Source organism: Rhizoctonia solani, chromosome 8, assembly GCF_016906535.1.
Source record: "Rhizoctonia solani chromosome 8, complete sequence".
NCBI lineage: Eukaryota > Fungi > Basidiomycota > Agaricomycetes > Cantharellales > Ceratobasidiaceae > Rhizoctonia > Rhizoctonia solani.
In genome coordinates, this window is record NC_057377.1 from 1,792,212 (window position 1) to 1,820,113 (window position 27,902).

Sequence of the window (27,902 nt, forward strand, 5' to 3'; positions counted from 1 at the left end):
ACTCTCGTTTGGTTTATTCCGCTTACTCATGTACGAACCCCGTTGACCTTATAAGGTCCCGGGGGGGATCTTCTGATAACTGTCATTACTTTCAACCACAACAATCGAGTGTTTTACGGATTGTCATTACCTCGGCGACACGGTCGCCATCGACGTTCGTATTTACAGTAGTGGACGATAAGTGAAACCTTACACTCGCGTTTCTGCTTGACATGGCTCAGTATTGTTTGTCTGCCGTCTACAGCGACCCAGTATGGAGATGTGCAGTACGACTGGGCCGGTGGAGCATGGTATGAGCTGTATTAAGGAACCGATGGCATGTATGTAATGGACCCAGAAAGTCCGATGGACCTTGAGGCATCAGGTTTATTCCTGAGATGGCGTGCGGCCAATCGTTTGTTCTGGTAGACAATCTGACAATCGGGGTTTCCCGATCACGTGTGGCCCCGGTGAACCCGCGGAATATGAGAGCAAACCCATAACTTGTATTTATTTCTATTCTTACTCTTATATATGATTATTTCGACTTGGGCGTTACCTTTCATATGAGACGGAAAATGCACGCAAGAGCGGCAATGGCAGACGGGAGCGAGGTTGGTAGGGGTCACTCAGTGGCAAATGGACGGAGGACCAATAGCTTGAGTTTGAGGCTGTCGACCACGTGGTCGGCCAGTCTTTCTGCCTCACTCTACCGCTTGACCTATCCCATAGCCAATCGTAGTATGTCTGCACTATGTTCTCGTTCTGCATCACCAAGGCTGCCAGAAACGACTTGACGCGAATGCGCTGTCGACGGTTACGAGGCATCTGGACGGCGGGTGCTTAGCTGAATGGCAGTGAGTCTGGCTAGCGTGGGGTTTGTGCACAGTGTTGAGGGATGCTGAGCACACGAGACCAGGGCGACAGAACGCAGCTTATGTGGTTCTGAACACGCTGATCACGCCGGAAGCATGGCAGCTGGCAATGTGTGGACCACGTTCCCTCTTACTATAAACGATCCGAGGACGAGCGCTCACTCCCAGTCTATCCAACGACGACGAATAATCGAAAAATGTCGACTCCGAACAACAGGTCGAATAGAAAGAAAGGGAAAGTGCGACGCTGGCTGGAAGGTCTATGCTGCGTCTCATCGCCCGAGGATCCAGTCGCGCCATCCACCCAGCGGCGCTCGTCTTCTCCCAATACATCAGGCGTCAAGAATGGGGCATGGGCTGGGCTTCGGCTGACTCTCAGGACACTGAGAGACACTCCTGCGATGTTCGGTCCACTCGTCTCCGCAGCCAACGTACTTCTCGACTGCTTCGATACTATCGAGGTGTGTCAGGCAGGGAATGTACTATAGCTCTCGTTGCTGACGCGTACTCTATGATAGGCGGTCGCGCGGAACCAGCAAGACTACGAGCAACTGGCCACCGAGCTTGACGCGCTCAGCAAATCGCTTGTCACGACATGCAACGAGGTCGCAACAGGCTCAGCTGCCGACTGCGTGACTGGGATCGCCAAGTATGTTGACCGGCTAGCTGTGAGCTTCGTATAGTAACTGACAGGGTGCACAGTACTATCAAACGAGAGGCGAATGAGATCGACAGCAAACTCGAGCGCGGGACTGGGAGACGAGCGCTGATGGCGAACGCGGACGAACAGGATCTGATGAGGCGGTACGGGCGGATACAGTCGCTGTTTCGGCAGCTGCAGGTGGGTGCATACGTTGTCGTTGACGATGGTGCTTGGCGCTTATGTATGGGCAGACGAACATCGGGATGAGCACCTGGGCAAACACGAACGAACTAGTGGTGGTGTGTATGACCTGATGTGGCTACACGGTGTACACTGACCGATCGAGTGAACAGAAAGCAAGGCTTGGGGAACTGAACGCAGAAAAGAAGGCAACATACGACTCACAGCTCTCGGGACCGACCAACCGACGGACATGCACCGAAGGCACGCGGGTCAAAGTACTCGACGAACTCAAAGCCTGGGTGCTCGAGGCAGCCGGACAGTCAGTATACTGGATGAGCGGCATGGCGGGGACTGGCAAGACCACGATCGCATGCACGTTTGCCAAGTGGCTCGAAGCCGAGAAGCTGCTGGCGGCGAGCTTCTTCTGCACGCGAACCTCTGCCGACTGTCAGGACGTAACCCGGATTATACCGACGGTCGCATACCAGCTTGCACAATACTCTATCCCGTTCCGGTCGGCGCTGTGCGATATTCTCGGCAACAACTCGGATATAGGGTCGAAGGACATCGCGGCGCAGTTCGAAAAGCTGATACTAGAACCGCTAAACAGAACGAAGGACGACATACCGGACGGGATGGTGGTGGTGATCGATGCGCTGGATGAGTGCAAAGACCAAGGCGGAGTGGGAAAGCTACTGGATATGCTGTTCAAGCACGCTGCTCAGCTGCCAGTCCGGTTCTTCGTGACCAGTCGACCCGAGTCGGGGATCTACGCAACGATGGCGGCGCACGCAGCGTCTCACGAGGCTATACACCTGCACAAGATCGAGGAGTCGCTGGTCAGCGCGGACATCAAGCTGTACCTGGAAGAGGTGCTTGCGCCAATCTCACCTCGGGCATCGGACATCGAGGAGCTTGTTCGACGCTCCGGGGTGCTGTTCATCTATGCGGCCACTCTTTTCCGCTACATCTTGCCCACGGGCCGGAAGGCTAACTCGCAGAAACGGCTCTGAGACATAATGGCCATGGCTCCGGAGGCTGTGATGGGACACGCGCAGATTGATTTGCTGTACACGGTGGTGCTGAAGTCGGCGCTGGAAGACGAGGAAACGAACGAGGAAGAGAAGAACGACGTCCGGGCGGTACTTAACACCGTGTTGCTTGCGCAAGAGCCGATTGGGATCCAAACCATCGCGGCCCTCGGCGGAGTGGGCGATACGTCTCGAGTGGAGTATGCGCTGCGATCGCTGAGCTCTGTGCTCTACGAGTCGGGCACGGGTCTGGTATCAACCCTACACGCCTCGTTTCCGGACTTTATGTTCGACGATAAGCGATCTGGGACCTACTTTTGCGACACATCCAAGCACAGTCTACCGGTGGCGCGGCGATGCTTCGAGGTGATGAAGAAACAGCTACGAATGAACATATGCAATCTGCCGTCATCGTTTATACGCGACAAGGATGTCAAGAACCTGCACGAGCTGATGGAATCGAACATCTCACCCCTGCTCGCATATGTATGCCGCTATTGGGCGAACCACCTTCGGCCAGTGCTGGAGGTAGATGAAATGCAGGCGGCGCTGGGCGAGTTTGTATCGACGCGACTGCTGTTCTGGATGGAGGTGCTGAGCGTGCGGGGAGATCTATCTACAGGAGCGGGTACGGTGCAGTTGATGAATGCCAAGCAGTGGCTGACGGTGAGTGAAGCGGCATGCACGTTATCTGTTTGCTGAGGTTCGAGCTGGTAGTCATTTGGGCCCCAAGAGTCTCGGTCAAAGCTGGCGGTGACGATGGAAGATGCTATCAACTTCGTGGCAGGGCACACATCCAGCCCAGCGTCTGAATCAACCCCACATATCTACATCTCGTCACTTCCATTCTGTGCGCGATCAAGCTATGTATACAAGCACTACCGGTCGCGGATGCAAGGGCTGGTGGAGCTGAAGGGCAGTCTGATGGACCGCAGAGAGACAGCCGCACTAGCCACCTGGAACATTCGCTCGCCAGTATGGTCGGTGGCGTACTCAGGGGATGGCAGTCAAGTTGCAGTCGGATGCGGAGACGGAACAGTGAGCATACGGAACGCATACGATGGCACGCTGCTTGTTGGGCCCTGGAATGCTCACACTGACTATGTTCTTTCGGTCGCGTTCTCGCCTGATGGCAGACTTGTTGCCTCGGGGTCAGCTGATCGTACCATCGGAGTGTGGGCCGTGCGCACTGGCACTGCTGTTGCCGGCCCATTCCACGGTCATTTCGACCCGGTCTACTCGGTTTCGTTCTCACTCGACAGCAAGCGCATAGTCTCTGGCTCCTTGGACAACACCGTTTGTATACGGGACACAGCCGATGGTACACTGCTTGTGGGTCCGTTGCACGGTCATACCAGCTCGGTCAACTCCGTGACGTTCTCGCCCGACGGCACACTCATTGCCTCTGCCTCCAGCGACAACACTATCCGACTGTGGCGCTCTGATGACGGCACTCCTGCTGCCTCCCCACTTCAAGGTCACACCCACTCTGTCAGGTCTGTTACGTTCACGCCCGATGGCACTCGACTTGTCAGCGGGTCAAACGACGAGACCGTTCGTGCGTGGAGGGTGTCGGATGGATCGGCTGTCGCCACTCCATTTCAGGGTCATTCAGGTGGCGTCTACTCGGTGGCAGTGTCGGCGGATGGCATGCTTGTTGCATCTGGATCTGAAGATCGTACTGTGCGAGTGTGTAGGATCAGCGATGGGTCACTTGCTGCCGGTCCATTTCTTGGCCATACTGATTGGGTTCGGTCAGTTGGGTACTCACCGGATGGGACGCGAGTCATCTCTGGCTCTGATGATCGGACCGTTCGTGTTTGGAATGTGCGCGAAGGCATGATGTCCCCTGCCTCTTCAGAAGTTTCTCTATCAGATATCACATCCCTCTCTTTCTCGCCTGATGGCGCTCATGTGCTGACAGTGTCGGGTGAGGACGAGATGCGCATGTGGGATGTCTCGAGTGGCATATCCCAGCCAGCGCCACCCGACATCCAGGTTCCTCATCCTCCATCTCATGCAGCACCTCTCGATAGGTCCTACACTCCTGAAAACAATACGGATGGATGGCTAGTACAGGTTGTGCGCACGGACGACAAGTCTGTGGTTGTTGGGCCGTTTGATCGCCCCCCTCGAGTATGGCAGTTCTCTCACGACAGTACCTGCGTCATTGTGGGCTTTTCGGATGGCAGGATTGAGGGGATATGTCTGCAGACTGGGCAGACTGCGTTCCAGTTGCGCTCTGCTAACGACGACTGGGTTGACCTGATTGCAGAGTGGCCCGATCGTTCCCTTCTTGCCTCCATTGACGACACTGCGTACTACAGTTCCAGCTTACGAATCTGGAGCATGGTTAGCCCTTCACTCTGTTTTCGGTCCTCAGACGATCCCCCTCTCGACCCAGGGCCAGGTCAGACCCTCTCTGGACTTCACGCCCGATGCTATATCAACAGGGCTGGGTGGATGGTCAACAATAACAATGACCTATTGCTCTGGCTTCCGTTGGAGATAGCTGATGCGGGACTGTCTCCGTTCGCGTCGGTTATTGTCACAACGTCAGGAACACTACAAGTATCGAAGCAGACGCTACTGGTCGGGCCGGAGTGGGACAAATGCTACGTACGGGGCTGAGTGTTGCTTGTTGCTTGTTGCTTTTTTCTTCTTAGCACATTGGTATGAATCACAGCAGTAACGTGCACCGTGATACATTGTGTATTTGGGACCCGTGTGATATATGCTGTACCGCACCGGGCGTGTATATTCGGGTCTTTCTCATGCATGTAGTCAAATTATTCACACATTCATTCATTATTTTTCGTTCTGCTTCCATGTACTTGTGACGCTTAGTGTATGAGAAAAAGCCTTCGTGAAAATGATGATGGCTACTCATTTGTTAGTTCTGCTTGCTTTTCGCTAGTGGTTTATTAGTGGAGATTTAAGTCTACGACTCCTTATCGGAGAAGTAACAATTATTTCAAGCCGCGCCTGGGCCTAGTAGATCGAGCTGTCGCGTCTCCCTGATAAGGATTTAGTCTCCCAACTCCTTGTATGTGGATATGACGTTATCTTTGTCTCATCTAACTGCTGACGCTCAGATCGGCCAGCGAGTGATGATTGTGCTAGGAGAGAGCACAACCTTATCATAAGAAGGGCAAAGTTCATACGACTCCGCCGTGACTTTGGACTCCTGCTTTTCGGCGTAGCCCTGTTTTATTCTTGCTTCACTTGTGAATTCGACATGGTTTTGTTGGGGTCGCATTGTGAGGAGTTTATCAAATTCCCTGCTCTTGGGATCGAAGAAGGGTGGATCATCCAGGGGCCAAGATCGTCGATCACAACAAGAGCCCTGCAAGTGGCTGTGAGTATGAAATACTGGGAGGCACTGACCTTACCGGGAGGGGCCGGTGGTCGAGACCGGTTGGAAATTCAGATCGCTGTTTTGTCCCAGCATCGGGGGACCCGCACCCGTTGGTACGCTGAGACTGGCCACCCAAGTCATTGGCGACTGCTTACACTCCAGCTTTGAGCTTCTCATAGCTACTCTATACTATTGCCTGCTGTCTGTCAGATATATATGACGTAGCTTGAGTAGCGACTCGGTTGGGTGAGTAGGTCGCGTTTCTATTGGATGTAGCCTCCAGGAATCACCAGCCTAAATTCAGACATCGATTCGGAAGACAGGTACTTCAAACCCGAACGAACTGGTATCATTTGTACAAAAAGATTGATAAGATACATGCAACCACTGAGAAAGACTGATAGGCTTTAGAACTTGCGGGCTCAGAGTTGAGATGACATGCAACCGCTGACCCATGCTGGTAGGGAAACCGGAGGATGAGTTCCTCCTATCTTCCTGCGGTGAACATGCGGAACAAGATGCCGGTTGATGTATTTTTTCATTTGTTAACTTTGTTAATACTCTGTCTCAGAGCTATCTGGAAGTCATAAAAAGAAACCACAGGAGAACGACTGTCGTGGATACGAGTAAGAGCAGTCCAGTCGCTTGGTGGGCGATGTGCAAAACATAAAGGGTTCACTTTCGGCCGGCGACCACGTGGTCAGACGCTACTTCTGCCCAACTTTACCACCTGGAACATCACCATCATCTATTCTCGCTTTTCTGCGCGATGAGCTTTATTGGCAATGACCAGAAGTGCCACAGCGACTGTAATCAAACCGACCTCGTTTGTGTGTGAGATAAACGAATGACGGGTGTCTGGGCGAATGGCACTGAGTCTGACTGGTATCTCTACTCATGGCGCGAGACGACTAATCATGTCTACTCAGGACTATCAACCATAGCCTCCGTGCTTCTGGCTACACGCGTTGGGTTGCGATCATGTGGTGCTTTGCAACGTGCACTCCACGTTCCCACCTGCCATAAACAGCTCGAGCACAAGCGCCCACGGCCGTCCTATTCAACGACCGCGACTACTCAGAGACATCAACAATGGAAAGCAAGGCAAAGTCTAAGCGAGAGAGTACTCGGCGGTGGATTGGTAGTCAGTCAGGTGGGTGTTTGCGCCAGTCTATGTCGATCTGATCACTACGGCTAACATAGGCGCCACTGTCCATCAGGTGTTTTGGACCCGGCCAGCGATGACCATGGAGGCACCTCTGGCGAAGAGAACACAACACCCTCCACTAGTCGACTGTCGTTTCGTATCCCGACATTTGACCGTCTATCCGGGGCCAAGGGCGGAGCATGGGCTGGACTGCGGGTGTCGCTCAAGACGCTGAGGGAAACTCCCGCCATGTTTGGTCCAGTCGTCTCGGCGGCAAGTATACTGCTCGACTGCCTGGATACTATTGAGGTGTGTCGGCTATACCTGTATTCCACTACCCCCACCGCTAACGCGTACTTATCATAGGCGATCGCGCGGAATCAACGCGACTACGAGTATTTGGCGACCGAGCTTGGTGCACTCAGCAAATCCCTAGCGACCACCTATAAGAGAGCTGCACCAGGCTCAGATAGCGACTGCGTGACTGGGATTGCCAAGTAGGTCGACGGACTAGTTATTCATGTTGCATGATGACTGACAGGATGAAAAGAGCAACCGAACGAGAGGCAAAAGAAACCGAGAGCAAGACTGAACGGAGGACTGGGAGGCGGATGCTGATGGCGAACGCGGACCAGCAGGACCTAATGAAACGGTGCAAGCGGATAGAGTCGCTGTTTCGGCAGTTGCAGGTGGGTGCATAGCCAATTATCCATGACCGGGCTCGGCGCTTACGAATGAGCAGACGAATGTTGGGATGAGTACTTGGGCAAACACAAACGAACTAGTGGTGGTGCGTACTGCCTGGCATGGGCGAGAGCGAGTGGTGAAGTCTAACTGTCAAGCATAACAGAACTCCAAACTTGCGGTACTAAACGCGCAGATGAAGGCAACATACGACCCATAGCTCTCATTGTCGACCAACAGACGGACATGCACCGAAGGCACACGGTTCAGGTACTCCACAAACTCAAGGGCTGGGTGTATAATACGCGAGGACAAGCAGCATACTGGATGAGCGGTATGACAGGCACCGGCAAGACCACGTTCGCCTGCACGTTCGCCGAGTGGCTCGAGAGAGAAGCTGCTGGCGCCAAGCTTCTTCTACATGCGGGCCTCTGCCGACTGTCAAGACGTAACTCGGATGATACCTACGGGGGCATACCAGCTCACAGGGTACCCCGTCCCATTCCAGCTTTGGTCAGCCTCTCGTATACATTATGCTGTTAGTACTGCTCTCACACCCTGTAAACATCCTCCCATTGCATCCTGCAGCCACATTGCACTATAGAGCTTGGACTTGAAGCTCCATGATCATTTTGTTTATAGTTTTCATTTTATAAAACAGAGTCAAAGTAAAACACCCTGGGCCTAGAAAACGTTATGGATGGAAAAACTAAGATACGCCGTCGTGGGAGACTAGTAGAGAGAAAAATAAACCGTTTTGTCCAACTTCTGGTGCTTCAGCGAGCGGTTCCGACTCAGAACTGCAGATACATAGCTGAGATGGAGACATGCTTGGAAATGCCTTCGAACACACCCGAAATGAAACCCGGTCGTCCAAGGTCTCATATGTGCACCCATCTCGCAGCTGTATACTAATAGCTAGCTCTATGTGCAACTGAACCAGCCGAAGCCCACATCTATGTTGACAATGCAGACGGGGGTTGATCGAACCTCTCTTACAAGTGTCGTGCCGTCAGCTCTGATAGATGTGATGTGATAATTCGGGAACCTCTGACTGCGAGGGTACAATGCTTAGCTAACGTCATTCATATTTACCTTTCTGGGGATGAGAGGAAATTGGATTGGAACCAAGCTTGTTTGGCTAATTGGATGTATCACGACAACGCTTCGGGCGGGAGTTGTTTTCGGGATCTCTGATACATACGATCGCGCTGGGGAATTTTGATCTTTGACCGTGATGCGAACTACGTTTATATTGTTCTACCACTCAATCAATCACCCAATCAGACCTATCGAACCACCGAGTCGAAATGCATCGAGGTTCATGTTTCTGTTCACCTTCGATGTGTGCCGCGGTAGCTCGGGCACTATACCATTGCATGTCCTTGGAGAGGGAACGCGTGTCATAACTAACCGCGCGTGAGGTTTACCAAAGCAATGCCAGAAGGTTGCGGACGGCGCGTTCAGGTAAGGACTTGTCGTTGATCTGCAGTTTTTCACCGATTCATCTCAGGCAAACGCTCTTCGCCCGCACGCCATTCCTTGACATGACTTGTTCATGTAGCAATTGCATTGTTTACTGACCATCCGCTTAGCTAGCAGCTACGAATAGAAACAGACTAATGAGATACGTGTGATTGACCGAGAAAGACTGGTGGGTGTAGGAGACTCACAACTTCATGCACGAGACAACTCATCGCCACTGGTTCGGTCAAGTAGACAATATGGCGAATCGGTTCTCCCAGTCATTCTTGTCACGGTGGGTCCATGGTCATGTTACCGAGGCCACGAGTATTGTCTGCGTTGTTTTTAGATTCAGATTTATTCTGGATTTAGAAAATACATATATGAATGGCGATAGCAGATTCGAGCGTGTTGGCTCGGTGGAAACTGTGTGGAAAGCCAATACCTGCCAATACCGGTGTTTTGGGGCTGTCGGCCACGTGGTCTGCCACTCTTTCCGCCCGACCTTGCCGTTTAAAGTTGTCCAGACCCAACTTTGGTTTCTCTGCGTTATAGGTGCTATCGAATATCGCCAAAACTGCTATGATGACTGTACCTATGTGTGTCGTCGATGATTTCGGGACATTTGGACGATCGCTAGGTGGATGACGGTGAGTCTGACTGGGGTGGTCTCTGCGCACAGTGTCGAGGCATGCTGACCACATCAGACCAATTGCATAAAGAGCGAGTTTATGTGCTTCCAGGTGTGGTGATCATGTTCTGTGAATACGGCAGGTTGCAACGTGCAGGCCACGCCCCCTCTTGCTATAAACGATCCAAGGACAAGCGCTCACTGTCAGTCCATCCAACGACGACGAACACTCGAAAAATGTCGACGAGGAACAACAGGTCAAGAAACAAGAAAGGAAAAGTTCGACGATGGCTGGATGGACTCCTCTGTGTGTCGTCGCCCGTCTCATCGCCCGAGTCATCGCCCGCTCCGTCTGCTCATCGAGGCTCGACCTCACATCGACCACTCGCTTCGGAACCAGCCAGCAGCGGTCAGAACACCGAACCCAGTAGACAGGACGTCATTCCATTAACCAACGAGCCTCGCCTCGCTGGGCCATCCGACTCTCTCCCTGTGCCTTCTGCCCTTAGCGCTGAACCCCAAATCCCTACACCGGTTTCGCCAAGGGCCCATACTCCTGTTCCTGGCTCTACTGCCAAAGTGGATGGAGCCAAGGGCACCGAGTCCGGCTCGCCCTCATCGACGCCAAACCCCGAGCTGGTCGACGATCAATCTCACGCAGTCCACGAGGCGGCCCCAGCTACTACCACGGCAGAACCAGCGGAAGCCACGAACAAAACATGGGCGGGGCTACCTGAATCGCTCAGGAAGTTGATGAGCGTGGCTGGGTTGATTCCCTCGGTTGGGGATGCTGCTAGAGTGCTTCTAGACTGCGTGGACACGACCGAGGTACGTCAAAGCGACACTCTGATGAGATGCTTATCAAACACGACTATATAGGTGGCTGTCGACAACAAGCAAGACTACGAAGATCTGGCAACGGAGCTCACCGCGCTAAGCAACACCCTGGCCCAGCAGATCGAGGGCATGGGATCGGAAGCAGTGTCGAAGTGTGTGTCTGGCGTTGCTCAGTACGTGTCAACTACTACAGCATATGCCTTGGCTGACCGAGAGACCAGCGGGATCGAGAAGCAGGCGAAAGAGATCAAGAAGAAGAAAGAAAGAGGAACAGCAAGGCCACTGTTGGAGGCGAGCTCGGACGAGAAAGATGTGATACGGCACTATCGTCGAATCGAGTCGCTGTTTCGGCAGCTACAGGTCAGTATCCATGCCGTCATTGGAGACTTTAGCGTATGCTGATACGATGATAGGCGAACCTGAGCATGAATACCTGGAGTGTCGCAAACGATCTGATGGTGGTATGTGTGACACTTCCTGAGACGCCCATATACTCAAAGTGTGAGCCGGACAGAACACGCGGCTGGAGGGCCTAGGACCAGAGAGGCAGGCTGCATACGACTCGGCGCTCTCGGAAACCGTCGGCAGGCGCACATGTACCGAAGGCACGCGCACCAAAGTCCTATCTGACCTCGTACAATGGGCACACGACAAGAACGCACCTGCGATATACTGGATGAACGGCATGGCGGGCACGGGCAAGACGACGATCGCATACTCATTCGCGGAATGGCTGAAGCAACACGAGCTACTGGCGGGGAGCTTCTTCTGCACTCGGACGTCGGCTGCGTGCCGGGACGTGGCGAAGATCGTACCGACGGTGGTGTACCAGCTGGCGCGGTACTCGGCGACATTCCAATCGATACTATACGACATTCTGAATGCAGATCCTGACGCCGGGTCAAAGAGCATACCAAAGCAATTCGAGGCGCTACTGAAAGAGGCGTTGCAGAAGACAGTGGAAAAGGGCAAAGGTGATGCACTCGACAACCTGGTGGTAGTGATCGATGCGCTGGACGAATGCGAAGACCAGAGGGGCGTAGAGACCATAGTCGACATGCTGTTCCGTTACGCGCCTCACCTAAGGCTCAAGTTCTTTGTTACCAGTCGACCGGAGCCTGGGATATACACCAAAATGACGGCGAATGTTGGGCTTCGGGGAGGGATGGTGCTACATGACATCGAGAAGTCGCTTGTGAGCAAAGACATCAAGCTGTACCTGGAGCAAGAACTGGCACGCATCCCGGTTGATATTTCCGACATGGACCTTGAGGGGCTTGTGGATCGGTCGGGAGCGCTGTTCATCTATGCAGCCACACTCGTCCGGTATATTCGCACCTTGAAGGTCGACCCGTACGATCGCCTACAAGCAATACTTCACTCGACTCCGGGGGCCGATCAGGAGCACGCACACATTGATGAGCTATACACAACAATACTAAAGTCGGCATTGGAAGACAAGGACCTGGGCGAACCGGACAAGGAAAGAATCCGAGCGGTGCTACGTACGGTGCTTATGGCCCAAGAGCCGATCGGTGTGGAGACCATAGCGCTGCTAGCCGGGATCGACGGCTCGAGGCGTGTGGAGTACGCGCTCTTGCCGCTCCGGTCGGTGCTGCATCAGTCCGAGTCGACGGGCCTTGTGTCCACGCTGCATGCATCGTTCCCAGACTTCATGTTCAGCCCTACCCGATCGGGGTCATACTTCTGCGACATGGACAAACATAGCCCCGGAATGGCCCATCGATGCTTTGCAGTGATGAAGGACCAGCTGCGGTTCAACATATGCGACCTGCCTTCTTCGTTCATAGCCGATGAAAACGTCGACAACTTGCAAGACCGGATCGAACACCGGATCTCGCCGTCACTGGCATATGTGTGTCGGTACTGGGCCAGTCATGTCAGCGTTGCAACTGCGAACGACAACCTACTGGAGGACCTAAGTGTGTTCCTATCGGAGCGGCTGCTGTTCTGGATGGAGGTCATGAGCCTGCGGCGTGAGCTGTTGGCAGGGATCGAAGGATTTCTGGCGCTGAAGCAGTGGCTGAGGGTGAGTGGGTCAACGCTTTCCGATACAGTGACTGATATAGCAGTACATAAGAAAACGAATCGTCAAACATCCAAGGTGGCGATACTGATCGAGGACGCCAGCAACTTCTACACCAGCTATGCCTCCAGCCCAGCGTGTCGTTGCACGCCGCACATCTACATCTCATGCCTTCCGTTCTGTCCTCGGTCGAGCACGGTGTACAAGCAGTACTGGCCCCGGATGCAAGGGCTGGTGGAGCTGAAGGGCAGTTTGATGGACCGCAGAGAGACAGCCGCACTGGCCACCTGGAACATTCGCTCGCCAGTAATGTCGGTGGCGTACTCAGGGGATAGCAGCCGAGTTGCAGTCGGATGCGGAGACGGAACAGTGAGCATACGGAACGCATACGATGGCACGCTGCTTGTTGGGCCCTGGAATGCTCACACTGATGTTGTTGGTTCGGTTGTGTTCTCGGCTGATGGCAGACTTGTTGCCTCGGGGTCACCTGATCGCACCATTGGGGTATGGGACGTGCGCACTGGCGCTCCTGTTGCCGGCCCATTCCGCGGCCACACCGACGTTGTCAAGTCGGTTTCGTTCTCACCCGACAGCAAGCGCATAGTCTCTGGCTCCGGCGACAACACCGTTTGTATATGGGACACAGCCGATAGTACACTGCTTGTGGGCCCATTGCACGGTCATACCGGCTCAGTCAACTCCGTGACGTACTCACCCGACGGCACACTCATTGCCTCTGCCTCCAGCGACAAGACTATCCGACTGTGGCGCTCGGACGACGGCACTCCTGCTGGTTTCCCACTTCAAGGTCACACCCGCTCTGTCTGGTCCGTTACGTTCACTCCCGATGGCACTCGACTTGTCAGTGGGTCATACGACGGGACCGTTCGTGTGTGGAGGGTGTCGGATGGGTCGTCTGTCGCCACTCCATTTCAGGGTCATTCAGGTCCCGTCAACTCGGTGGCAGTGTCGCCTGATGGCATGCTTGTTGCATGTGGGTCTGACGATCGTACCGTGCGAGTGTGGAGGATCAGCGATGGTTCACTTGCTGCCGGTCCATTTGTTGGCCATACTGGTTGGATTGGGTCAGTTGGGTACTCACCGGATTGGACGCAAGTCATCTCTGGCTCTGGTGATCAGACCGTTCGTGTTTGGAATGTGCGCGAAGGCATGATGTCCCCCGCCTCTTCAGAAGTTTCTCTATCAGATATCACATCCCTCTCTTTCTCGCCTGATGGCGCTCATGTGTTGACAGTGTCGCGCAAGGGCGAGATGCGCATGTGGGATGTCTCGAGTGGCATATCCCAGCCAGCGTCACCCGATACCCAGCTTCCTCACCCCCCATCCGATGTAGCATCTCCCGATAGGTCCTACACTGCTGAAACTGATACGGATGGATGGCTAGTACAGGTTGTGCGCACGGACGACAAGTCTGTGGCTGCTGGGCCGTTTGATCGCACCCCTCGAGTATGGCAGTTCTCTCACGACAGTACCTGCGTCATCGTGGGCTTTGAGGATGGCAAGATTGAGGGGATATGTCTGCAGACTGGGCAGACTGTGTTCCAGTTGCGCTCTGATAACGACGACTATGTTGACCTGATTGCAGAGTGGCCCGATCGTTCCCTTCTTGCCTCTGTTGACGATACTGAGTACAACAGTCCCAGCCTACGAATCTGGAGCATGGCTGGACCGACACTCTGCTTTCGAACCTCAGACAATCCCCCTCTCGATCCAGGGCCAGGTCAGACACTCTCCGGACTTTACGACCAATGCCATATCGACAGTGATGGGTGGATGGTGAATAGAAGCAATGACCTGCTGCTGTGGCTTCCGTCAGAGATAGCTGCTGCAGCACTTTCGCCATTCGCATCAGTTATTGTCACAAGGTCAGGGACACTGCAAGTACCGAAGCAGATGCTGGTAGCAGGGGATCAGTGGCACCAATGCTATGTACAGCGCTGAATCCTTTGTTCTGTGGGTTTTCTTCGTTTGACATTGAAAGCACATCCAACGTTTGGAATGGTCGTAGATCTGATACTCGAGCGTGTGTTGTATGTATTTATCATTAGCATCAATTCAATCATGAATTGTACAAACATTCCAGCCCGTAACACTTTCTCTTGCCTGGCGTAATTTGCACCTGGAAGGGTTTGCAAAAGTGGGACAAACCAACACTCAATCACCGTGTCAAACCTGCCTATCGATCTCGCTCTATGTGCACCAACTACGAGATTCAATTCCAAGGAGAACACGTTATACCACATGTCTTCACGATAAGTGCAAGACTGTCCAGGTCAAAGCATGGTGAAGCATATAGTCCTATACCGAAAATTTACCTCGTTTGGAGAAGGCACTGTACTTCAAATTCACGTTCCACATATAATATTTTTGTGTCAGGAATAACAAGAGAGAAAGCGTCCGAATATGCGTCAGCGAGGTAGAGTGATCACATCATTAAATTTACACAGTATCGCACCATATGTAGACGAGCAACTAAAGTTCGAGTAACTTACTTGAAAATCGCCAATTTCAGTAGGCTTTGAACTACTAGTGAACTAGTCAGTGGGTATGATCTAGCATAATTGTTAAAAATGAGTATGACTCATGTCGCCTCTTGCCCCACATCTCACGGAAAGGCGCGTACGGCTTTTGTCTTCCCAGCATCTTGTCCTCCCAAACGATCAGATGTATGCTTGTACATTCGTGTTCACACTGATATCGATTTGCGGAGGTGTCCCTGCGTTGTGTATAACTAGTTCACCGATACGTCTAGATCTCCGGTATCATTTTATTTCTCGTCACACATGTTCTTCATTCAAGCTAATGCACTCACCCCATATCTGCAAATTTATCCTGATACTAGCTGGGTTTGTATATACTTCAACAAGGTGAGACTGAAAGCATCGTTGAGATTGGGTACAAACTCAGTCTCATTACTCATCTTTCGGTATACCATTCGGTCACCTCCGCCAGAGCGGCCTTGATATCGAGTTGACTACAAATACATAACCGGTCCTACATATGAACCAGGGAACACCTTGGTCAGACTCCAGGCCCACATAGCATCGCCATTGGGTACTCTGGAGCACTACTAAGAGCTCTATGGTAGCCCTAGGCTTATGCGTGCTTCAGCAAATCAGATCCCTGCTGGGCGGAACTAATCCTGTTCTGCTGGTGGCCGAAGCACCAAACAAAGTATGATCGAGGGACCGGGGCTGCTGATCGGGAGTGGAGCTCCGCAGGTGGCTGTGAGTGTGAAATACTGAGTCAAGAGTGAATGACTGCGAGGGTACAGTATGGTACTTGGCCAACGTCATTCACACTTGCCTTTTGGGTGTATATTTATCGAATCCTGGCTCGTGGGAATGATTTGACCTGTTTTACGACCAAAGTCTGCTATGCGACCAGTCTCCGGGATCATCGACGGATGAGACCTTACCCAACAGCTTTCGTACTCGACCTCCATAACGATCGTTCTATCGTATAACCAGTCAGTCAATTGGAGGCGTCAAGCAACTCGTACCAAGTTCGGGCGTGCTGAAGGCCGTGCTCCCATCCATGTCCGATTCTATGCCTTGCTGGCTCGGATAGCCTACCAGCACACAGTCTCAAAATGAGTACCCAAGTTGAGCCTAGCCTTGACTGAGACTCGTGGAAGCGACGTAATACACTTGTGGAAACTTGGGAGCGCGCTCACGTAAAGACGCCTGCTTTCATCTATTACAGTTTTCGACCTGCAGATTAGGGTCCGTCGATCGCAAATAACCACTCCCGATCGGCACTTTTTGCTCAACATACTACGTTTATATCACACCTACACTGTTTCTCCGATTCTCGGACAGCGGTTGATAGTGCGAGGACCATTGACCGGGGACCACTGAAAACCTGAGATTCTATGTTATTCTCCTGCCGAGTACGCGGGTGCTTGCGATTATTACCGACAGGATTAGTCATGTAAGTGATCGACATGCCGCTTTTCATTTCGACTTGGTCCATCCTATACCTTGTGCTTGGTGCTGTGGTCCATCATGGGTCAGATGTGCGTGGCGCGGGAGTTGGAAGGACGACTCGGCTGGGCCGGCGACTCGCGTTTCTGCTTGACATTGCTCAGTATCGTTTGTCTGCCGTATGTAGCGACCCAGCATAGAGATGTGCAGTGCGAGCGGGGCAGTGGAGCATGGTATGAGCTGTATGAAAGAACCGATGGTATGTATGTGATGGGCCCAGAAAGTCCGATGGACCTTGAGGCATCAGGTTTATTCCTGAGATGGTGTGTGGCTACTCGTTTGTTCTGGTAGACAATCTGACGATTGGGTTTTCCCGATCACGTGTGGCCCCGGTGAACCCGCGGAATGTGAGAGCGAAGCCATGACTTGTATTTATTTTTATTCTTATGTATGATTATTTCGACTTGGGCGTTACCTTTCATATGAGATGGAAAATGCACACAAGAGCGGCAATGGCAGACGGGAGCGAAGTTGGTCGGGGTCACTCGGTGGCAAATGGACGGAAGACCAATAGCTTGAGTTTGAGGCTGTCGACCACGTGGTCGGCCAGTCTTTCTGCGTCACTTTACCGCTTGACGTCTCCTGTAGCCAATCATAGTATGCCTGCACTATGGTCTCGTTCTGCATCACCAAGGCTGCCAGAAACGACTCAGCATGAATCTGTTGTCGACGGTTACGAGGCATCTGGACGGCGGGTGCGTGGGTGAACGGCAGTGAGTCTGGTTAGCGTGGGGTTTGTGCAGTGTTAAGGGATGCTGAGCACATGAGACCAGGGCGATAGAACGCAGCTTATGCGCTTCTGGACACGCTGATCACACCGGAAGCATGGCAGCTGGCAACGTGCAGTCCACGTTCCCTCTTACTATAAACGATCCGAGGACGAGCGCTCACTCCCAACCCATCCAACGACGACGAATAATCGAAAAATGTCGACTGCGAACAACAGGTCGAATAGAAAGAAAGGGAAAGTGCGACGCTGGCTGGATAGTCTGCTCTGCGTCTCATCGCCCGAGGATCCAGTCGCGCCATCCATCCAGCAGCGCTCGTCTTCGCATGCCTCGTTACCTCTAGAACCGATCCAAGACTTCCATACAGATACCCCCAATGATGACAACACCGCACAACAAGGGCCTTCGCATGCATCACTCCCTGCAGAACCGACCCAAAGTGCCCATGTAGATTCGGCCAATGACGAGAACGCACCCCTCCCGACAGGCCAGCCATCAGCTCAAATCAGTACCCCTCCCGATACATCAGGCGTCAAGAATGGGGCATGGGCTGGGCTTCGGCTGACTCTCAAGACCCTGAGAGACACTCCTGCGATGTTCGGCCCACTCGCCTCCGCAGCCAACGTACTTCTCGACTGCTTCGATACTATCGAGGTGTGTCAGGCAAGAAATGCACTATAGTTCTCCTTGCTGACGCGTACTCCACGATAGGCGGTCGCGCGGAACCAGCAAGACTACGAACAACTGGCGACCGAGCTTGACGCGCTCAGCAAATCGCTTGTCACGACATGCAACGAGGTCGCACCAGGCTCAGCTGCCGACTGCGTAGCTGGGATCGTCAAGTATGTTGACCGGCTAGCTGTGAGCCTTGTACGGTAACTGACAGGGGTGCACAGTACTATCAAACGAGAGGCGAATGAGATCGACAGCAAACTCGAGCGCGGGACTGGGAGACGGGCGCTGATGGCGAACGCGGACGAACAGGATCTGATGAGGCGGTACAGGCGGATACAGTCGCTGTTTCGGCAGCTGCAGGTGGGTGTATACGTTGTCGTTGACGATGGTGCTTGGCGCTTATGTATGGGCAGACGAACATCGGGATGAGCACCTGGGCAAACACGAACGAACTAGTGGTGGTGTGTATGACCTGATGTGGCTACACTGTGTACATTGACCGATCGAGTGAACAGAAATCAAGGCTTGGAGAACTGAACGCAGAAAAGAAGGCAACATACGACTCACAGCTCTCGGGACCGACCAACCGACGGACATGCACCGAAGGCACGCGGGTCAAAGTACTCGACGAACTCAAAGCCTGGGTGCTCGAGGCAGCCGGACAGTCAGTATATTGGATGAGCGGCATGGCGGGGACTGGCAAGACCACAATCGCATGTACGTTTGCCAAATGGCTCGAGGCCGAGAAGCTGCTGGCGGCGAGCTTCTTCTGCACGCGGACCTCTACCGACTGTCAGGACGTAACCCGAATCATACCGACGGTGGCATACCAGCTTGCACAATACTCTATCCCGTTCCGGTCGGCGCTGTGCGATATTCTCGGCAACAACTCGGATATAGGGTCAAAGGACATCGCGGCGCAGTTCGAAAAGCTGATACTGGAGCCGCTGAACAGAATGAAGGACGACATACCGGACGGGATGGTGGTGGTGATCGATGCGTTGGATGAGTGCAAAGACCAAGGCGGAGTGGGAAAGCTTCTGGATATGCTGTTCAAGCACGCTGCTCAGCTACCGGTCCGGTTCTTCGTGACCAGTCGACCCGAGTCGGGCATCTACGCAACGATGGCAGCGCACGCAGCGTCTCACGAGGCTATACACCTGCACAAGATCGAGGAGTCGCTGGTCAGCGCGGACATCAAGCTGTACCTGGAAGAGGTGCTTGCGCCAATATCGCCTCAGGTATCGGACATCGAGGAGCTTGTTCGACGCTCCGGGGTGCTGTTCATCTATGCGGCCACTCTTTTCCGCTACATCTTGCCCACGGGCCGGAAGGCTAACTCGCAGAAACGGCTCCGAGACATCATGGCCATGGCTCCTGAGGCTGTGATGGGACACGCGCAGATTGATTTGCTGTACACGGTGGTGCTGAAGTCGGCGCTGGAAGACGAGGAAACGAACGAGGAAGAGAAGAACGACGTCCGGGCGGTACTTAACACCGTGTTGCTTGCGCAAGAGCCGATTGGGATCCAAACCATCGCGGCCCTCGGCGGAGTGGGCGATACGTCTCGAGTGGAGTATGCGCTGCGATCACTGAGCTCTGTGCTGTACGAGTCGGGCACGGGTCTGGTATCAACCCTACACGCCTCGTTTCCGGATTTCATGTTCGACGATAAGCGATCTGGGACCTACTTTTGCGACGCACCCAAGCACAGTCTACTGGTGGTGCGGCGATGCTTCGAGGTGATGAAGAAACAGCTACGAATGAACATATGCAATCTGCCGTCATCGTTTATGCGCGACAAGGATGTCAAGAACCTGAACGAGCTGATCGAATCGAACATCTCACCCCTGCTCACATATGTATGCCGCTATTGGGCGAACCACCTTCGGCCAGTGCTGGAGGTAGATGAAATGCAGGCGGCGCTGGGCGAGTTTGTATCGACGCGACTGCTGTTCTGGATGGAGGTGCTGAGCGTGCGGAGCGAGCTATCTACAGGAGCGGGTACGGTGCAGCTGATGAATGCCAAGCAGTGGCTGACGGTGAGTGAAGCAGCATGCACGTTATCTGTTTGCTGATGCTCGAGCTGGTAGTCATTTGAGCCCCAAGAGTCTCGGTCAAAGCTGGCGGTGACGATGGAAGATGCTATCAACTTTGTGGCGGGGCATATAACCAGCCCGGCTTCTGAATCGACCCCACACATCTACATCTCGTCACTCCCGTTCTGTGCGCGATCAAGCTATATATACAAGCACTACTGGCCTCGGATGCAAGGACTGGTGGAACTGAAGGGCAGTCTGATGGACCGCAGAGAGACAGCCGCACTGGCCACCTGGAACATTCGCTCGGAAGTATTGTCGGTGGCGTACTCAGGGGATGGCAGTCAAGTTGCAGTCGGATGCAAAGACGGAACAGTGAGCATACGGAACGCATACGATGGCACGCTGCTTGTTGGGCCCTGGAATGCTCACACCCGTATTGTTCGTTCGGTTGTGTTCTCGCCTGATGGCAGACTTGTTGCCTCGGGGTCATATGATGGCACCATCGGAGTGTGGGACGTGCGCACCGGCAGTCCTGTTGCCGGTCCATTCCACCGTCACACCGACCTTGTCTACTCGGTTTCGTTCTCACCCGACAGCAAGCGCATAGTCTCTGGCTCCGACAACAACACCGTTTGTATATGGGACACGGCCGATGGCACACTGCTTGTGGGTCTGTTGCACGGTCATACCGACTCAGTCAACTCCGTGACGTACTCGCCCGACGGCACACTCATTGCCTCTGCCTCTGAAGACAACACTATCCGACTGTGGCGCTCGGACGACGGCACTCCTGCTGGTTCCCCGCTTCAAGGTCACACCGACTCTGTCAACTCTGTTACGTTCACGCCCGATGGCACTCGACTTGTCAGCGGGTCATCCGACGGGACCGTTCGTGTGTGGAGGGTGTCGGATGGGTTGGCTGTTGCCACTTCATTTCAGGGTCATTCAGGCGGCGTCTACTCGGTGGCAGTGTCACCTGATGGCATGCTTGTTGCATCTGGGTCTGAAGATCGTACTGTGCGAGTGTGGAGGATCAGCGATGGGTCGCTTGCTGCCGGTCCATTTGTTGGCCATACTAGTATGATTTTGTCAGTTGGGTACTCACCGGATGGGACGGGACGCGAGTCATCTCTGGGTCTGATGATCGGACCGTTCGTGTTTGGAATGTGCGCGAAGGCATGATGTCCCCTGCCTCCTCGGAAGTTGGTCTATTATATATCACATCCCTCTCTTTCTCGCCTGATGGCGCTCATGTGTTGACAGTGTCGCGTGAGGACGAGAGGCGCATGTGGGGTGTCTCGAGTGGCATATCCCAGCCAGCGTCAACCGATACCCAGCTTCCTCACCTTCCATCCGATGCATCACCTCCCGATAGCTCTTACGCTGCTGAAACCAATACGGATGGACGGCTAGTACGGGTTGTGCGCACGGACGACAAGTCTGTGGCTGCTGGGCCATTTAATCCTACCCCTCGAGTATGGCAGTTCTCTCGCGACAGTACCTGCGTCATTGTGGGCCTCAAGGATGGCAGGATTGAGGGGATATGTCTACAGACCGGGCAGCCTGCGTTCGAGTTGCGCTCGGCTAACGACGACTGGGTTGACCTGATTGCAGAGTGGCCCGATCGTTCCCTTCTTGCCTCCATTGACGACACCGCGTACCACAGTTCCAGCTTACGAATCTGGAGCATGGTTAGCCCTTCACTCTGTTTTCGGTCCTCAGACGATCCCCCTCTCGATCCGGGGCCAGGTCAGACCCTCTCTGGACTTCACGCCCGATGCTATATCAACAGGGCTGGGTGGATGGTCAACAATAACAATGACCTATTGCTCTGGCTTCCGTCAGAGATAGCTGATGCAGGACTGTCTCCGTTCGCGTCGCTTATTGTCACAACGTCAGGAACACTACAAGTACCAAAGCAGATGCTATTGGTCGGGCCGGAGTGGGACAAATGCTACGTACGGGGCTGAGTGTTACTCGGTATATCATTTTTTCATGCTATTTATCAGATATTGAATAATGAATAGCAGTAGGGAGTTCATGTGCACGTTCTATACGTGTTATTTTGGTTTTTTTTTTTTTTTAGTAAATAAGCAATACAAGCACTGAAGTGTAGAGATATTAATTCGTTTTCAATTCAATAGTATCACTTCCTGAGGCACTGCAACTCGAAAATCAATCGACACAAGCAAAACGCGTACGTTAGCATATCCTGTCATACAGGCTTCTGCTCTGTAAAGGGGAGGGCTTCGAATGGAACACATTGTTGGCTTCTTTCAGACAACCGTGATATACACTTTCAGCTGTGCATCCAATATGCTAATTCTCAAGTGATTTCCCTTGGTTGTATTTCCTCTTACTTCTAAAAGGTGGGGTATTGCTTTGAAATCAGTATTCTCACACTGCTGCAGGATTGTAAGAATTAACGTACAAATTAGAAACAAATAACAATGCTATATCCTATGTGATATTCCCACCAGCCAGTTCAGACCCAATTAAAATTTCGGGGATTTTCATCGAACCGCCTCTCGCACATCTGAGCTATACGTCCATCATGCTGGCAAAAGAGGTGGAATGTGTTTGATCGAGGAAATGTTATGCTAACGATATAACAGCATTGTCCCATGTTTTTCGCTCTTAGTCGCGCAAAGGTGTTGTGTTCTGGTTCGCGTCTGATATGTTCTTCGTTTGCATGCTCAGGTCTACAAGACGCAATAACATTATTGATCAGCGAGCCACTTTCATATTCAGAAACCAGTGCCAAGCTGGAATGTGTACGATTGGAAGCAATATCGGCTATTGGGCACGTTACGAAACATATATTCATTTTCACGTCATTGCCGCATCGTCGATAGTTCAGCTTCCCAACTGGGGTACCAAAAAAACAAATACTGTATGAATACAAGCTTCCTGCGTGAAATGCACTTATTCCGCAGCGACGCGCACAATACTCACAATGTACATGCAGTTGGCCATTCAGTTATATCTGACTATCGCTCACCACGAACCAGTAGATGTCATAGTACGCTTTCCGCCATCCCCAGATACACTGCCCAGCTACGCCCTGTTGCCGGTGTAGAGCCCGAATCAATAGCGCCCGTCGGCGTCTAACCCCCCAAACTGGCATTGAGCTGCGGGCTGTGTGCTTAGTCACCAAGATCGGACACACCGTCTTGGCAAATCCAATTGCAACTCTGCCTCATTTAACACAGGCTGTGCGATCAGATCTATTTAACGGCGTGGCCCCATTCCCTCATTGCTCTCTATCCTCTCATCCTCCCCTCACCGACATGTCTCTTACTCGCCACTTTTGCTGCTGTCTTCCCGTGCGACTCGGAGTCTTTGTGCTCTCGCTATTGTCGTTGATTGGTGGTGGAATCTACGCGGGTGCGACATGGTATGCATACTACCGTAAGTGCCCTTGCCCATTCTGGTTCTGGCCGCGAGCACCTGGCTGACCCCTGGACCCAGTCTCTGAAAAAGAAGACCATGTGTCACTTACCAAGACTCAGAAGATCGCGTTTATCGTGTCTGGAGTGGTGTACTCGATCCTGGCTATCGCGGCGCTATTGGGATTGATCGGTGCTATTGGAAGGAAACGTGGATTGGTGGCGACTTATAGTACATTCATGTGGTTCCACCTTGCAGCCCAGGTCGCTGTTGGAGCGTTCTTCATCTACGCGCTGTTCCAGAACAATAACGAGCTCGTGACGCAATGCAAGGAGCAGGCGAGTTGGTTTATTGATTATTGAAAGCGATTCATTTACAGATTGGGTCTGGAATAGGTCGACCGCATCAACAATGCCGCTAACAGTACTAATACCAATGCCAACATTAATGCTGATGATGCGTGCCAGTTGTTCACCAAGTGGGGTCGCGTCGGTGCCATCATCTCATTGGTCGTTATTCTCCTTATTGAACTTTGTGAGCTCATCTCTTATCGTCCCATGAAATATCGCTAAATTATTCTCCAGACTGCTGCTTCATTGTTTCGCGTTATGTGTCTCAACTCACCGACGAACAATCCTTCCGTGCCGTCAACCGCACTGCCCACGTTGAGGCAAATGCTGGTCGCTCATCCGGATACTACCCGCACGAGCCAATTCACTCTGGAACCGAGCTCCTTAACAAGGAAGGTCACTCAAACGACTACCCGTATGCTCAAGCTCAGCACTCGTTTGGCCACAAGGCGTAAACCCAAAACCAACCCCAACTTGACTTTTACGATGTTATTATATCCACGCGTTTGATGCCCTACTTCATTTCTCCAACGGACTCGTATTTGGCCTGATTGCTCTTTTATTCCCGTCGATACTTTTTTGTATCATGCATGAATTCAATTCCGTGTATTTTTTATTATACCTGAAATTTGCGTGCATGAGCCCATAGCCCCATCCGTATGAGCGCCCCTGCGATAGCCGTGGGTTACTCGGACATAGCACTGCCACAGGTCCTTCCAGGGACGTCGATCATCTTGTGAACCTGATCGCGTCGGGGAGATCGGACCAATTGGACCTTTGCTCTCATCCACAGCGTCGACTTGTGAAATTCTCATTTAGTTGCGCGTGAGTCGCCTCAGACTGTACCCGCAACCCGATTTCACAGCCCAAAGCTTCCATTCTTTCGTGCAGCTACCTTGCGGAATTAGCATGTGCATCTATCTATGACGCACTATGACGCCCTTACCAACTCTCCTTTCGCCAAGAGTCCCTCATGCTGGTCTCACGAGCAACTCGCGGCATAGCCCCATTTACCTATCTTAGTTTTCAAAGCGACATCAATAACCGAGGAATCATCCCTGGTTTTGGCGCTCGCTCCACTTCGAAGCCTTCGATATGTGACTGGGTTTCGGTGTCGACTCTTGGATTGCCGGCCTGGTGAAACGATGGAGAGCGAATCAAGTCGCAATGTCAGGGACTTTGGGCTAGTAGCGGTAAGTCTGCCAATGGTATATATTCAAATTATCATTTATACTGGGTTCTCGGGAGGGGGTATGCAAATCGGGTCAAAGCGGAAACCAAAAACACAATACAAACAAAAGTCCAAGCCAAAGTTAAAAATACGATCATCAACAAATCCATATGCCCAGAGTCCTCAAATTGAATAAATAAGTTCGAAAATGGATTACCGATAGACGAGGCCCCATCACCTCCCAGCCCGACGCAAACTCAAGCCGTTCCGCTTCTTAAAGCTGTCCAACCACCCTCTCGAAAACCCAATCCGCTGATCCCCCGGAACCTGAAGTTCGTCGCATATTTCTTTACCCCTCTCGACGATCGCGTCTCCGCTTATCGAGTACCCTTGCTCTTGTTGCTGCTCGATCCACTTTACGAGCGCGTCCTCGACCTCGGGCAAGACGACCACCGACGCTCGTTTGGCATGCTCGTTCTGTTCTGCAGCGCATTGGCGAATCCGGCTTTCGTTCTTGACAAACCGGGAGATGGTGGATTGGCAGATGGTTGTGAATCCCATCGAGCGCAGGGGAGGGATCATCGATTCCATCGAGAGCCGGTTTTTGTTGAGGTGGTAAAAATCGAGGACTTGGATTTTTTGTTGGTATGTGAGGTTTTGGCGGACTTGTTGGCGTGGGCGTGGTTGATAACTGTATGGTGCCTAGTATAACAATACAACTATTATATAACTATTTGGCTTTGGAAAGGCATGAGTCGACTTACGGTCAACGCAACAGGATTATATCTATAATTAGAAGTTGAAGCGAAAGACTGATGATGGGATGACATTAGGAAAAGAAGTGAAAGAAGTTGATACCCTTTTTGCCGAGATCACCCCCAGTATTTATGTCGACCCAAACGAGGTGGCTGTTGGTTGCTCCACTTCATCGCCACTTAAGTGAATGGTGGAGTCGAGTATTTATAAGCAACGGCACTCCTCATTCTCAACAGGAGAGTGGAGACCCGGTGGTACGATTTGCGTCGGGGCAAAGCATACCGGTGCAGATCGCGGTCGGAACGTGAGATGCGACCAATGTGCCTATCATTGAGTCGGCTAGTTCATCTTATCGTATGATTATGTTTAGGTATCACGCGAGACGGACGGCCAATCAAATCCCATTATAGAGAGAGAGTAATACGAAAGATTGTGTAACTGGTTCTGAAAGAGCGGATCGCCTCTAAACGGAAGCCCCAAAGGCGGGAAGTAAATCTATGAATCAGACCTCTTGTGTTCTTTAGCAAGTCCAGCTCCACTGCAGTGTAGTGGTTAGTAACTAATTTTCTGCTGAACAAAAAGGTGCTTACGTCGCGGGCGGCCGGGCTCGTTTGGCTGTTGCATGCTGGAAGTCCCAAGCACTCGGCAACTGTGACCATCTTGTACCCCTTCTGCTTAATCTTTTGGATAGCGTAGGGGATAACTTGGTTCCTGTAAATAATAAATGAGCATTGTTTCATTCGAACAAATTTTCTTTTACATACGGGGTAGTTTCTATCCAAGAGAAATGATTAGGAGAATATTTCTATCTGTGATAGATATTGCTCACCGATAGTCTCGTGGTTCAGGGTCATGATACTACTGGGGTGCTGATCAAGAATATTGTCGTAATGTTGCTTTGATTGTTCCGGCTGCAGTTTCTCTATTAGGGACTCCATTGAGATCAGTAAGAGAAATACGACGCACGGTAGCTCCGATAGAGTCAGCGGAGTCAAAGTCCCAGATGACCACTTCAACTATCGTCAGTTTTGGTTTGAGGATACTTCCGCAAAAACATACCAGTTTGGCCATTAGCAGCAGCCTTCTCGACGACTTCGTCGTTATATTCACCGTACGGTGGGCTTAACAATATCTTTCAATTATTCTGAGTAGCTTATTTTATCGGAAGTTACTGACCGCATGAAAGCAGCATCGCAGCCAGTGATTTTCTTGATCGCCTCATTTGTCCTAATTAAATGAATAGGATCAGCGCAATCAACGAAGGCACTGATTGATCAACATACTTGTTGAACTGCAGGTTCAGATCGTCGCCAGTGAGCTGTGGCAAATGTTCGTGTGCCCAAGTATGGGAGGCGATCTGGTGACCGCGTTCATACAGGTACTGAATACGCTTGACGTTCTCCTCGCTGTAGATGCAACCGTCTGAAATTCGAAATGATTGGCGCTTTAGCAGATAGCCACTCAAGTTAGTGAATAAACATACAGTTGTTGCCATTCACGAAGAACGTTCTGTGAATAAACAGATAAACAGATAATTGTGGAAGAACGAGTGGAGCAACTCACCCTTTAGCACCATTTTGGTCAAGTAAATCAACCAAGTTAGTGGTCCAGTAGTAGGGGCCATCATCAAAACTAAGATCATGATATCATATAAGTTGAACCTTATCATCGATAGGTTGGATAACACGTACGTGATTGCAACTGTGTTGGGTTCCGTGCACTTCAGCACAACACTCCCTGTGGAACGCGAGCCAAGAGTTGCTGAAGCGTTCGCAACGCTGAACAAGGTAGAAGCGAGGGTGACAATCTGGGTAGTCGAGAAACGCATGGCTTGAAAGAAAGACTAAAGGAGGGGAGGAGTGAGACGCGATTGAACGAAGGAACTGATGTATGACGGCCTAACA

At 52.2% G+C, this 27,902-nt stretch overlaps 8 protein-coding genes across 8 annotated transcripts; 6 read left to right on the plus strand and 2 right to left on the minus strand.

The window, feature by feature from the left end:
* Positions 1–1,051: 1,051 nt before the first annotated feature.
* RhiXN_10004 (Vegetative incompatibility protein HET-E-1) lies at positions 1,052–2,693 on the plus strand (the record flags this gene model as incomplete). The annotated part of the gene is made up of 5 exons (XM_043329820.1): positions 1,052–1,315; positions 1,373–1,503; positions 1,557–1,695; positions 1,749–1,796; positions 1,851–2,693. The coding sequence occupies 5 exons, from the start codon at positions 1,052–1,054 to the stop codon at positions 2,691–2,693; spliced, it is 1,425 nt and encodes a 474-aa protein (XP_043182654.1).
* Positions 2,694–2,723: 30 nt separating this feature from the next.
* RhiXN_10005 (Vegetative incompatibility protein HET-E-1) lies at positions 2,724–5,342 on the plus strand (the record flags this gene model as incomplete). Its single annotated transcript, XM_043329821.1, has 2 exons — positions 2,724–3,377; positions 3,429–5,342. The coding sequence occupies 2 exons, from the start codon at positions 2,724–2,726 to the stop codon at positions 5,340–5,342; spliced, it is 2,568 nt and encodes an 855-aa protein (XP_043182655.1).
* A 1,819-nt stretch (positions 5,343–7,161) lies between these two features.
* Positions 7,162–8,443, plus strand: RhiXN_10006 (Vegetative incompatibility protein HET-E-1; the record flags this gene model as incomplete). Its single annotated transcript, XM_043329822.1, has 6 exons — positions 7,162–7,213; positions 7,290–7,525; positions 7,583–7,713; positions 7,767–7,905; positions 7,959–8,010; positions 8,067–8,443. The coding sequence occupies 6 exons, from the start codon at positions 7,162–7,164 to the stop codon at positions 8,441–8,443; spliced, it is 987 nt and encodes a 328-aa protein (XP_043182656.1).
* A 1,789-nt stretch (positions 8,444–10,232) lies between these two features.
* Positions 10,233–14,841, plus strand: RhiXN_10007 (Vegetative incompatibility protein HET-E-1; the record flags this gene model as incomplete). The annotated part of the gene is made up of 5 exons (XM_043329823.1): positions 10,233–10,823; positions 10,875–11,005; positions 11,054–11,192; positions 11,246–11,293; positions 11,347–14,841. 5 exons carry the CDS (start codon positions 10,233–10,235, stop codon positions 14,839–14,841), a joined length of 4,404 nt encoding a protein of 1,467 aa, XP_043182657.1.
* Positions 14,842–17,338: 2,497 nt separating this feature from the next.
* On the plus strand, positions 17,339–22,301 carry RhiXN_10008 (Vegetative incompatibility protein HET-E-1; the record flags this gene model as incomplete). The annotated part of the gene is made up of 8 exons (XM_043329824.1): positions 17,339–17,581; positions 17,711–18,268; positions 18,326–18,456; positions 18,511–18,649; positions 18,703–18,750; positions 18,805–20,331; positions 20,383–21,409; positions 21,457–22,301. 8 exons carry the CDS (start codon positions 17,339–17,341, stop codon positions 22,299–22,301), a joined length of 4,518 nt encoding a protein of 1,505 aa, XP_043182658.1.
* Positions 22,302–23,621: 1,320 nt separating this feature from the next.
* RhiXN_10009 (tetraspanin family protein) lies at positions 23,622–24,526 on the plus strand (the record flags this gene model as incomplete). The annotated part of the gene is made up of 4 exons (XM_043329825.1): positions 23,622–23,742; positions 23,803–24,067; positions 24,146–24,255; positions 24,306–24,526. The coding sequence occupies 4 exons, from the start codon at positions 23,622–23,624 to the stop codon at positions 24,524–24,526; spliced, it is 717 nt and encodes a 238-aa protein (XP_043182659.1).
* A 950-nt stretch (positions 24,527–25,476) lies between these two features.
* RhiXN_10010 (Tc5 transposase DNA-binding domain-containing protein) lies at positions 25,477–25,833 on the minus strand (the record flags this gene model as incomplete). Its single annotated transcript, XM_043329826.1, has 1 exon — positions 25,477–25,833. One exon carries the CDS (start codon positions 25,831–25,833, stop codon positions 25,477–25,479), a length of 357 nt encoding a protein of 118 aa, XP_043182660.1.
* Positions 25,834–26,518: 685 nt separating this feature from the next.
* On the minus strand, positions 26,519–27,826 carry RhiXN_10011 (chitin deacetylase; the record flags this gene model as incomplete). Its single annotated transcript, XM_043329827.1, has 11 exons — positions 26,519–26,536; positions 26,589–26,709; positions 26,763–26,772; positions 26,828–26,909; positions 26,965–27,008; positions 27,058–27,119; positions 27,175–27,225; positions 27,282–27,420; positions 27,482–27,507; positions 27,562–27,630; positions 27,690–27,826. 11 exons carry the CDS (start codon positions 27,824–27,826, stop codon positions 26,519–26,521), a joined length of 759 nt encoding a protein of 252 aa, XP_043182661.1.
* Between the last annotated feature and the right edge of the window lie 76 nt (positions 27,827–27,902).